Here is a 12,521-nt window from a genome sequence, read left to right as displayed (position 1 = left end):
AACGAATGAAAAAATGAATGCTGAACGTGACCACATGCGCTGCTTGGTTAGAGTGAGAAAGCGACATAATAAAAAGGGAATGTCAAAATTGGTAAGAGAAAAGTGGTAGAGTGAGAAAGTGACATAATGAGAAGGAAATCCCAAAGTGAAGAAGAGAAAAAGCAGCCTGCAGGAAATTGCACATTAATCGTTGAACCAAAGCAGACGCAAGTGGACTCGTTGAATGCGCAGCTGTACAAATTGCGTAGTGTAGATCAATATAAGTGACGCCGATATGGACGAACGTGTGCACACATACAGTTGTCTGCTATCACTGTATGCGTAGAAAAGAGCTGCTTGCTGTAGCGCTCTCCGCTCTTTCTCTCTCGAACAAAAACTCGAGAGAGCCTGGAGCCACCTCTAGAGCCACGGCCAAAAAATCGCGTGCCAAAAAATAGTATGGCGTTACGCATCTTGTTATTCTAGTGTCTTTGAATCAAGTGTGTTTGAACTGACGGAAGATCGATACTAGCAATTGATAAATGGTCATGTTAAGACAAGTTGTAAGCTGATGTATTATTGATCGATGAAACTGGCAATCTCGAGGCGAAAATAGAGGGTTCCTATTTATTGTCAATGTGTGAGGATGAATAGATGAATTATGTATGAACGGTATTCTGCTTAAATGAGAGCGATAGAGCTGTTGCTGAACGTGGTCACTTGCGCTGTATGGTTAGAGTGAGAAAGTGACATAATGAAAAGGATATGCCAAAATGAAGAAGAGAAAAGGCAGCCTGCAGGAAACAGCACATTTATCGTTGAGAAACCAAAGCAGACACAAGTGTACTAGTTGAATGCGCACAGCTGTATAATCTATAAGTGACTCCGATATGGACGGACGACGAGGCTCCTGATATTAACAACCCGACCCAATAAAAAAAAAAAAAAATTAAGAAAAATAAGACAAAACAACAAAAAGAAAACAACATGTTCACTAAAAATACAACATGTTCTCTAAAGTACACTCTATTGAATACTAATTTAATTCATGCATTACATATAAAGTCGAAAACATAAAAAAAACCTCATAGGTGGAAGGAAGAACAGCAGGACTACATGAATGACATACAAATATTACTACATCGGTAAACGAGGCAAAGAGGAAACTTCGTAACGGACACACACATACAGGTTTTCTTTTAATTTGGAAATAATACACATTCAAGAATAGTTACTTATACATAGTATCACAAAATATATTACACTATAGCATTAATACGTTTATATACAAACGAAAACAAAACAAACCGAACAGCAAAAATTTTCCCGATACAAAAAAGAAAAAAAAAAAAAAATTCCCAATACACGTAAATGTTAAGAAAAAAAGCCAACACTTACAATATTTAACACAGTGGGGGCGGATTAGGGCTAAGAAGCGGATCTAGTCTATCTGAGATAAGGGAAGCGACAGGAACAAAAGAGAGAGACAAGTCGGTACAATCCCAAAACAATCCCACCAACGCTATGGATTCCGGTAACGCCCCAGGGCCACTAAGTCCCACAGTACTTTCTTGGAACTATCCGTGACCAAATTAAAGGCAGGGCAGACGAAGCTCTGAATGTCTGCGATGTACTCCTTAGTTGGGATGACATCAAAGCAAATCTCAACCGAATACAGTCTAGCAGGAAATAGGATCGAATTAATGTCACTCGCCAGAGAAGCAGACCCTAGTAGACACTCCCTCGCGGCCAAACGTGACCAATACGACAGATTCTGCTTAAATACATTCCTAGCTGGATTAAAGGACCCTCTTATGTCAGCCATTAAGAATCAAAGGACAAAGATAATTGAGAAAGCATACGAGTTTGGACAGATTGAATTAAACTTCTCTAAAAGCCTGAACAAACTCCACGAAATATGGAATCTGGAATCTCCCATACGCGAAAGGACAACAAACCAATAGTGACTACAACAGTCGCTACATACCACGACAACAGAACTATAATAATGGCAACAACGCTCGTCATGTACCACGATATAATAACACCAACAATAAAATAGCTGCTTTATACAGAGACAACAAAATTTTAAAAACAATATTAATAGACGCTTTACACGTCAACATAATTCCCATAACGATAGTAATGGTCGACAATTGGAATCAGATGCGTTTGCCGAAATCCGTATGATCTGCAAAAAGGCGTATTATATCGCAAGGTCCAAAGACTAGGTAGAACGAGTTAATTACCAGTTTTACCCAGAGCTTTCAAAAGGTCAGTAAATAACCAGGTAACCGTTGGAGATGTTAATTGATAAAATGGCTCGACCCCTTGATTTGGTTTCTCCATGTGAGACCGAATGTGAAATAGATTTGGCAACTGTTAGAGCTCATGCGACGGAAAATATGAATTCCTTAGCGTCTTACGACAAATCCAGATTTGATAGCAGTAGGGCAGCCGTTGACAAACACCACGTAGATGACTATGTGCTATCGAAAAATGAAGGAAGACATCAAAACAAGTTAGATCCGAAATTCAGAGGACCCATTTAGGTAACTGAAGCATTAGAGTGTGACAGGTATACGCTAAAGCCGTTGACGAGTAACCGATCGTTCAAGTATTGCAATGAAGATATACGGAAAATGCCGGATGCAGAAATGCTTATTGAGTTTATCAAGAGAAACAAAAACGGGGACGTGTAAATTTCAGAATGGCAGTGTCAAGGCGAAAATAATGGGTATGAGTTTAGTCGCTATATACTTCTTCTCCATGTTCCTTTTGCTTTTATGCGTGTTCCTATTTATTGTCAACGTGTGAGGATGAATAGATGAATTATCTATGAACGGGATTCTGCTAAAATGAGAGCGATAGAGCTGTTGCTGAACGTGACCACTTGCGCTGCTTGGTTACAGTGAGAAAGGAATGAGAAGGAAATGCCAAAATGAAGAAGAGAAAAAGCAGCCTGCAGGAAACTGCACATTAATCGTTAAGAAGCCAAAGCAGACGCAAGTGGACTCTTTGAATGCGCACAGCTGTACAAATTACATAGTTTAGATCAATATAAGTGACGCCGATATGGACATACGACGAGGATCCTGATATTAACAACGCGATATATATAAGTTAGCACAAAAAGAATTCGCAACAACAATCTGCGAAGGCTTACACGCGCATCCGGCCGTGCACCTGCAGTAGCCAATAAATGCAAGATCAGCGTCTGGAGCGCTTCCGTGGGAGCGACGATGGCAGAGACAAACGTTTACTTTAACTGGCGCCCAACGTTAAAAGGGTCCTGCCCTGTTTACGATACGCGAAAACGCAAACCCGTAAGAGCACCCCATAGGCTGCCCCGGTTCGCGAACGATAAAAACAACAAAAACAAACAAATACAACGAATCTGAAAAAGCACCCAATTGGCTGCCAAGATCACCGTGGGACGGATCCTGCACAAAAAGGACTCACTTACATCGGCCTGAAGGCTATCGCCGCAGACGACTGGACGGAAGTGTTACGAAGGTACCCCAGTAGCCCCCAGGAGCAAAAAGGAAGATTACCAAATAACCGGTTCAGGATGTATTTTATACTGTAAGTTAAACATGTTAGAAAATCTATACGAAAAGTGATAAAGCTATAGGAGAAATAATCTAAAAATATAAAATATAAAACAAAAAGTAAAGGAAAAAATATTTGTAAAACACACAAAATTTAAATTTAAATTTTTAATTTTCTAACAAAAATTTAAGGAAAAAATGTTTGAAACATACAAAATTTATATAATTAAAAATTTTTTAAAAATAAAAAAAAATATTTGAAAAACGTTTAAAATGTATACGAGAAACACTTTGAGAAAATATTAAGAAAAAATATTTTTTTTATAAATAATCATGGCAAACCCAAACAATATAATTAGGCCTGCCCTACTTAATAATAACACAGGCCCCGAAGTAAACCAAGCCCTTAACATAGCCAATATGCAGGGACAAATTCAGGAAATAGTAGAGAGAATTTTGAACCAAAAATAAAACTCAGACACTGCACCACTACTTGATCAAGCAGTCCATATCAATAATGTTAATATGAGTGAATTAAGTGTTTAAGGGAATTTTCTGGCCAAGCAGGAGAATTTAGCTCATGGAGAAAAAGCGTAGAGAGAATATTAAAAATATATTCATCATTAGCAGGATCACCCAAATATTACGGAATTCTTAATGTTATGAGGAACAAGATTGTAGGCAACGCAGACTCAGTCCTGGAGTCTTACAACACCCCACTAAATTAGACAGCTATCTCAAAATGTTTGACAGCACACACACGATGTGACCACACTAGAATACCAAATGACCTCGCTGGTGCAAGGAAATCAAAGTACAGCAGATTTCTACCAAGTTTACCTACCAGCAAGTTTATACCCACCTATCTCTTATTTTGAACAAAATTACTTGCATGGAAATGGGAAAAGAATCAATGGATCTTTTTGCCAAATCCTACAGAGACAAGGCACTTGACACCTTCGTCAGAGGCCTGAACGGCGACGTTCCCAGACTGTTGGGAACCAAAGAGCCCGCAGATCTCCCATCAGCACTTCAGCTATGCGAGAAATTGGAAAACCAAAAATTTAGAACCAATTACGGAACTAATAGCCAAACCCATTTAAGAAAATTCGAAGGCCCTGGTAGAGGACCACCCCTACCAAAAAATCCCGTACAACAATTCTTAAACGCAGGTCGACAACCATTCATTCCACACTTGGCTTATGTTCCACAGACCCCTGGAATAACTCACTATGTACCACAGCAACAATATGGAGGGAATTATCAACAACACTATGGCAACCTACCAACACAGAAACCAAGACCATCGTCCCCAAAGCCACAACCTAGGCCAGAGCCTATGGACATAGATAGAAGTATGCAGACAAAACAAGTTAACTACATGGACAGAACCAGATTTGGACAGCAAGAAAAAAAACCATCACCACAAGGACTAAACGGACTGCCAGACAGAAAACGCTAGCGAACAAACTACAGAGTACAACGACGAACCAACAGGGACTGATGAGGCAACACTCAATGAATACTATTCAGAAATCTCAGATTTCGAGCAGGTTACAGACGAGGCAGAACATACTGAATTACATTTATTAGAGTAGAACCCACTTCGTTACCCTACTTCCAATCTAAAGCAGGTCATGGAGAGATGATCAACATTCTGATAGACACCGGATCCAACAAAAATTACATCCAACCAAGATTAGCTAAGAAACCAATCAAAAACAACCAACCCTTTTTCGTTAACTCTGTGGGCGAAAGAGTTCTTATAACACACCATACAATCGCCAATCCTTTTGACCTAAAAAATACTTTTATTAAATTTTTTATACTACCCTCCTTAAAAACCTTCGAAGCCATTATCGGAAACGATACACTGCGCGAAGTAAAAGCACAAATTAATATGCAAAAGGGGTATATTTCAATACAGAATAAAAAAGAATTAAAATAAAACAGAAAACCTCACGCGAAGTCAAACAATTAGATACTCAAGTAGAACACGCTACAGAAACTCAAAAGAAACATTTAAGAACTATTTGCTCAAAACTTTTTGGGGACCCGGACGGAAAACTGACATACACAACAAGAGTAGAAGCCACTATAAGGAGTACAAACGAGTGCCCAATATTCTCAAGACACTACCCGTACCCAGATGCTCTTAGACCAGAAGTAGAAAAACAAATACAAGAGCTGCTCGCAAACGACATAATTAGACCCTCACGATCTCCATACAATTCCCCAATATGGATTGTCCCAAAAAAATTGAAGGATCAGGACAGAGAAAACACAGAATGGTAATTGACTATAGGAAATTAAACATGGTTACCATTCCAGACAGATACCCCATACCGGACATTAACAACGTACTAGCACAGCTAGGACATAATAAGTTTTTCTCAGTCATTGACCTCAAAAGCGGCTTTCACCAAATCCCACTAAGAAAATCCGATATTGAAAAAACGGCATTCTCAGTTATCCAGGGTAAATACGAGTTTACCAGACTACCGTTTGGACTCAAAAACGCTCCTTCAATTTTTCAACGGACGCTGGACGATATCCTTACAGAACATATAGGAATTAGGTGTTTCGTATACATCGATGACATCACCATCTTTAGCAAAAATGAGGAAAACCATCTAAAAGACATCAAGATAATATTTAATATTCTAGAAGAAGCAAATATGGGAATCCAGCTCGACAAATGTGAATTCCTCAAAAAAGAAGTGGAATTCTTAGGGTTTTTAGTGGCCGATACTGGAAGAAAAAAGAATCCTAAAAAAGTCAGGGCTATTGTAGAATTTCCCGAGCCAAAGACCCTCAAAAATCTTCGTTCCTTTTTAAGACTCTCAGGGTTTTACCGTCGCTTTATCAAAGATTATGCGAAACTCGCAAAGCCCCTTACAGCCCTTTTAAGAGGGTAAGAGGGCCGAGGACGTATTTCAAAAAATGCCTCAAACAGAACGCTTATCTACCTGGACGAAAACGCTACGGAAGCATTCAATAAACTAAAACAAACTCTAGCTTCCGAAGAAGTCATGCTGGCTTATCCAGATTATAGTAAAGAAATCCAATTGACCACCGATGCCTCCGATTATGACATAGGAGCCGTATTAGCTCAGGAGGACAAACCAATAATGTTTATTTCTAGAACCTTAAGTAAGGAAGAAAGTTACGCACCGAACAAAAAAGAAATGCTGGCCATAATTTGGGCAATACATATAAACTAAAGATATTCACAGATCACGAGTCTCTCACGCACCCAACCAATCCAAAAAGCCGTAACGATCAAATGAAAAGATGGAAAGCAATTTTAGAAGAATACACCCTGAACTTTTGCACAAACCGGGCAAGGCAAACGTGGTTGCAGATGCATTGAGTAGACGCATGGAGAACTAAATGCTATGACAGAAACCGTGCTCAGTAGTTTCAGCTCTCCCGAAAAACGAATACCCATGGCAGAAGAACCAATAAATGTTTTTAAAAATCAAATACTGCTATCTTTAGGAAATAAATCTTACAAATTTGAAATTGTTTTTCCAACATATCACAGACACACTATTACAGAACCAATATTCAATTCAGACAATTTGATACAAATTTTAAAAGATAGACTCAATCCGTCCGTCATAAATGGAATCTACACCGACGAGGAAAGCTTAGGGAAACTACAAGAAATGTATCCACTTTTTAATAATTACAAAACCAGATTCTCTAATAAAATAGTTACAGACCTGACCGACGAAAATTACCAAGAAAACGCAGTTATATCGGAACACAGAAGAGCACACCGCAATAGCAGCGAAAACAAACAGCAGCTGTTAGTATAAAGTATATTTTCCACAAATGAGGGCTAAAATCACAAAAATAACGAAGGAATGTCGGACCTGCAAAGAACAAAAATACGAAAGACACCCAAAAAAGCAAGAGCTAGAAGGCACACCTATAGCACAATACCCAGGGCAAATTATTAATTTCGACTTTGATCTCACATGTAAACAAGTAGTCTTCACAGCAATAGATACATTTTCTAAATTCGCACAAGCTAAAATAGTCAATTCACGAGCAACCCAAGACATAAAACAACCCCTGAAAGAAATATTAATAAACTTTGGTATTCCTGAAGTAGTGGTAATAGGTAACGAAAAGTCCCTTGGATCAGGTCCCATAATGCGGATGCTGCAAGACCAGTTCAATATAAAGGTCTATAAAGCACCACCCTACAACAGCTCATCCAACGGTCAGATCGAACGCTTTCATTCAACTCATTCAGAAATTATTAGATGCCAAAAAGCCGAGAAATTACACAGTTCATTAAACGACCTTATAGAGAGATCAGTTGTCAAATATAATTATTCAATACACTCAACCACAAACAGGAAACCGGTCGATTTATTCTTTGGCAGAAAAGTATCTCTGGACCCTAAACTATTCCAGACAGAAAGACAGAAAATTACGGACCAAATCAAGCTCACGCAGGAAAAAGATCTAGCTTACCATAATAAAAGTAGGAATCAGATAAAAAATTACTATCCTGGACAAGAAATATTCGTACAAAACAATAAAATATTAGGCACCAAATTGTCACCCAGATACAAAAAAGAAATTGTCAAGGAACTACAGTACTAGCAGATAGCGGGAGAATAATTTATAAAAAATTAAACACTGTCACTTACGGAGCCCTTCTGACTGTGTGCGCTGCGGACTTACAAATAACGGACTACACTAATTCTGACGATTTTGCCAACTGAGATGAGAGATTTTGAAATAATTCAAGAAAAAATAAATTCAGCTTTAACTAACAACAATAACCAGGTTATTCTTAATAGGCTTATCATTGACAAAATAAATAAAATTACTTTGGCCAATAGATATGTAATAAACAGCCTAAAATATTAAGGAGACGCTCGAGACAAATGCTTAAAGAAGAAATTCTTAAACTTAATCAGGGCATACAGTGGGCAAAAGCAGACATTAGCAACCCCCAAATACTAGGAGACGAGGAGATCAATGAAGTTAAAAGAATATTAGATCAGAATCAATTTCCTTACACAAACTTTGAGGAAGCCATGCACATAGCAGAAGTAAACATAGCAAGTAACGGACCAATGTTAATCTATATTGTAAAAATCCCTGTAACCGATACCAAACTATGTTTAGAAATTCCAATTAAACCAATAAAAATTGGTCAATATGTCAACAAAATAGAAACCGAAAATGTAATTAGATGTAAAAATAAAATATTCGCAACAACTACAAAATGTAATATTTATAATGAAATAACGATTTGTAAACATAAGAACATGATAGACATTAGTAATTCATCTTTCCTATCAAATCTCCTAAAAAGTCGCCCTGCCACCTGCATTAGAATCAACAACCAACACATCCCCACAATTGATGAAATCGCACCCGGAGTTATCTTACTCAACAAATTCAGCGGCAAGATCTCAGTCAACGGAACAACGTCAACACTTAATGGGTCATTTGTCATTAGCTTCAGCAATACCACCATAGAAATTGATGAACAAGCCTTTACGAACAAGTACACCGTACACCATCAACCCATGCCGGCAATCCTCCAAACCGAGATGACAATTAAAAACCTAGAAGAGAAACTATCACTAGAATTCGTCAAGGAGCTTAACATCAATAATACTAAAACCTTGGAGCTGTTAAAAACAACCTCCCACACAGCCGATATACTGATGGGCTGCGTCCTAATCACAGGAATCGTCATAATAACGATCCGCATCTAGATTAAGTTTACAAAGGTTACAAAATTCCATACCAACCAAACCACCGATGACAAACCGACTAACGACCGCAATGAGTGGGGACACTCGATTTTAAAGGCGGAGGAATTAGCACCAAAAGAATTCGCAACAACAATCTGCGAAGGCTTACACGCGAATTCGGCCGCCCACCTGCAGTAGCCAATAAATGCAAGATCATCGTATGGAGCGCTTCCGTGGGAGCGACAATGGCAGAGCCAGCAACGGAGTTGGCACTGACGCTAGCAGAAGCAGCGACGGTGCTGGGGGGTATAAATACCACCCAATTTTGTACTTTAAATTTAGTTCCGATTTTTGTCAAAATAAAGACAGACCACCGGTCCTAATTACCTTCTTGTGAAAATAAACAAACGTTTACTTTAACTTAACACTTCAGCTGTTTTCTACGCATACAGTGATAGCAGACAACTGTATGAGTGCACACGTATGCTCATGCATTGTAAATTTGACAAAATAAGCCCTTCACCTTAGAAGGTCGTTGACTTTAAATCTATATTATTTTTTATCAATTGGCAGGATGCGAAAAATTCTTGTTTTGCATTGCCTTAACGTTATTATTATTTAAATAAAGCTTAGAAATAGTAATAGCCGAATCTATGTACATCACAAAATAAATTTCGAAAATGACTATATTAGAATACTTGTCATTAGGGTATTCAGCTTGCGACGTGAGAAATATTAATAAGGCAATGATTGTTGAGTTCTTGTGTCCGCACTTCGTGCCTCGGACTTCGGGAAATTAAAGGCACCATCTGATTGATTTTTTAATATTTGCAAAATACACATTAAAGTTTACGAAACTATTTTTAAAAATAATAAAAAACAAATGTGTATAAAAAAATTTATTGGTGAGCAATGCATTAAGTGCACAAATGAAAGTAGTCACTTCTCATTATGGTTTTATGAAAATAATTAATGTTATGCACATAGAACAGATCTGTTAAAACAAAGTCAGGGCGTGAATTTTTAATTATTTTTTTAAATCATCATATTGCTACGAAATTGGCCACAACTCCAAATATGTAAATTCGTTTCTTCGATCAGAATTGATTTCGGCCCGAAAATCGTCTTCTGGCACAACACGCACACATATACGAATTCTCGTCCCTTGTTTTTACTCACACAAGCAAGCTAATTCTATTTTTATATTTCTTACGCTCTCAGCGTAAGAGAGCGGAAAGAGAGCAAATTTGGCCTTCACCAAAAAAGTTTTTATTTTATTTTTTTTTTTTGGATGTATTAATTTAAAACTGTCCTTCGCGGACAATCATTAAATTTGAGGACTAAACTTAACGGTAGAAAATTAATGGATTACATAATTTGTTGCGAAACTTTACAATAACTGTCGATATTGTATGTATGATGTATATAATAATGTATGTATATAATTTAATTTAATGTGCGTGTCTAATCCCAGAGAGGTCCAAAGGGTGGGATCGGTGCAGCCTCTGGTGCGTTGACTGGTGTCCAGCAGGTCTTGTGCCAGGTTGTTTGGGTGGTCTTGAAGCCTCTGCATGTACTGCCTGCTGCTTTTCTTAATCTTATCCTTCACCCAGGGGAAGCTGAGGACCTCCTGGATAGTGGCATTATCGTGGAAAGGGTGAGCGTTTGTGACTGTGCGGAGCGTTTTGTTTTCGAATGTCTGGATAATGTTGATGTTACTTTTCGATGCAGTGCCCCACAGTTGAATGCCATACGTCCAGATTGGCCTTATGATCGCTTTGTAGATAAGGAGCTTAGTGGAAGTCGGTAGCTTAGATTGTCTGCCCATCAGCCAGTAGAATTCACGGACTCGGTTCTCCGCCTGTTTCCGCTTCTTTAGCAGGTGTGGTCTACATGTAAGTCTCTTGTCCAGTGTAAAGCCAAGATAATTTGGATTGGCTACCTCTGGGATTGGGAACCCGTTGAAACTGACTGGTGGGCAAGTGCCGCGCCTAGTTGCGAAGGTGGTAGCGGTTGACTTGTCGCTGTTTACCGATATATTCCATCTCGTGTGCCACGTGTTCAGTAGATCTAGTTGCTCCTGCATAGTCTGGGAGGCCTCTGCTGGGGTATCTGCTGTTGTTAGGAACGCAGTATCATCGGCGTAAGTGGCTGCCATAATGTACTGGCTCGGTATCACCGGCAGGTCAGCCGTATACGCGTTGTAGAGGAGCGGACCGAGAACGCTTCCTTGGGGAACTCCTGCACGGGCTTCTTTGACGTCTGAGCGCGCTTCTCCACACCTGACGGCGAATCTTCTGCCCTCCAGGAACGACTTCAAGAACTTGAAATATGGCTGGGGCAGGGGACAGGGGTGCCAAACACGATCAAAGGCTTGCTTAATGTCCAGCATTACTGCTAGGCAGTATTTCTTATTCTCAAAGGCGTCCAGGATATATTGCGCTAGTCGGTGGCCTTGCTCTGGTGTCCCGTGGCGGCGCCTAAAGCCAAACTGGTGATCAGGGCTCAGACCAGCCTCCTCAATCACCGGCAATACTCTGGACAAAAATACTCTTTCGAGTATCTTGGAGAGTACTGGCAGTAAGCTGATCGGGCGGTAGGAGGCGAGATTGGCTTCATGTTTACCAGGCTTCAGGATCATAACTACTTCAACGCGTTTCCATGATGAAGGGAAGTGCCCCAATTGCAAGCACTTATTTATTATGGTCGTGATTAGTGACTTGCTGTGTATTCGGCTTCACCGAATACGGAACACAAGCAATGCTCTTTCTTGCTTTCTTGTCTTGTCAATGGGAACTATTTACGAATTTCGAAGAACACAATGAGAGTATAGGACTGGCTGGCGCGGTTTACCTAAAAGCAACGGGAAAAAGCGACGAAATATTGCAAGCGGTGTAGAACTTGTGCCGCCATCTATGTTCGGTTCCCAGAACTAAAATTGGGGCAAAAGAAGGATTCTTCGAATCAAGAATTTCGGATTCAAAGAGGCAAACAGAGTTGATTGTCAGTTCCATTGGAATGGCGGTGAGAGAGAGAGATGGGTTCGGCGGGCATCCGAAGGCCAAGATGGTTGTCTTCTCTTTCTGACGGTCTGACGAAGCAGTAAAAAGTTTTCTATGTGGTTGGCCATCCAAAAGTGGAAAGTAAATTCAAATTATCATTGAGGCGCTGAATTCGAAAAAAAGGTTACCATGCCCCCTCTTTCCGGCCACAGCAACAAAAAATTCAGAGGAAAGCAAAATCTCTCTCCGGTCACAGA

The 12,521-nt window shown here is 39.4% G+C and overlaps 1 protein-coding gene across 1 annotated transcript; it reads left to right on the top strand.

The window, feature by feature from the left end:
- The first annotated feature begins 400 nt into the window (after nt 1-400).
- On the top strand, nt 401-9,639 carry LOC117137558. The gene is made up of 2 exons (XM_033299061.1): nt 401-3,564; nt 8,875-9,639. The coding sequence occupies exons 1-2, from the start codon at nt 3,551-3,553 to the stop codon at nt 9,281-9,283; spliced, it is 423 nt and encodes a 140-aa protein (XP_033154952.1). The 5' UTR covers nt 401-3,550; the 3' UTR covers nt 9,284-9,639.
- Nucleotides 9,640-12,521: the final 2,882 nt, after the last annotated feature.

Source organism: Drosophila mauritiana, chromosome 2R (genome assembly GCF_004382145.1).
Source record: "Drosophila mauritiana strain mau12 chromosome 2R, ASM438214v1, whole genome shotgun sequence".
Classification (NCBI taxonomy): Eukaryota; Metazoa; Arthropoda; class Insecta; order Diptera; family Drosophilidae; genus Drosophila; species Drosophila mauritiana.
The sequence above is the reverse complement of the archived record's forward strand: the minus strand, read 5'-3'. Positions and strand labels throughout refer to the sequence as shown.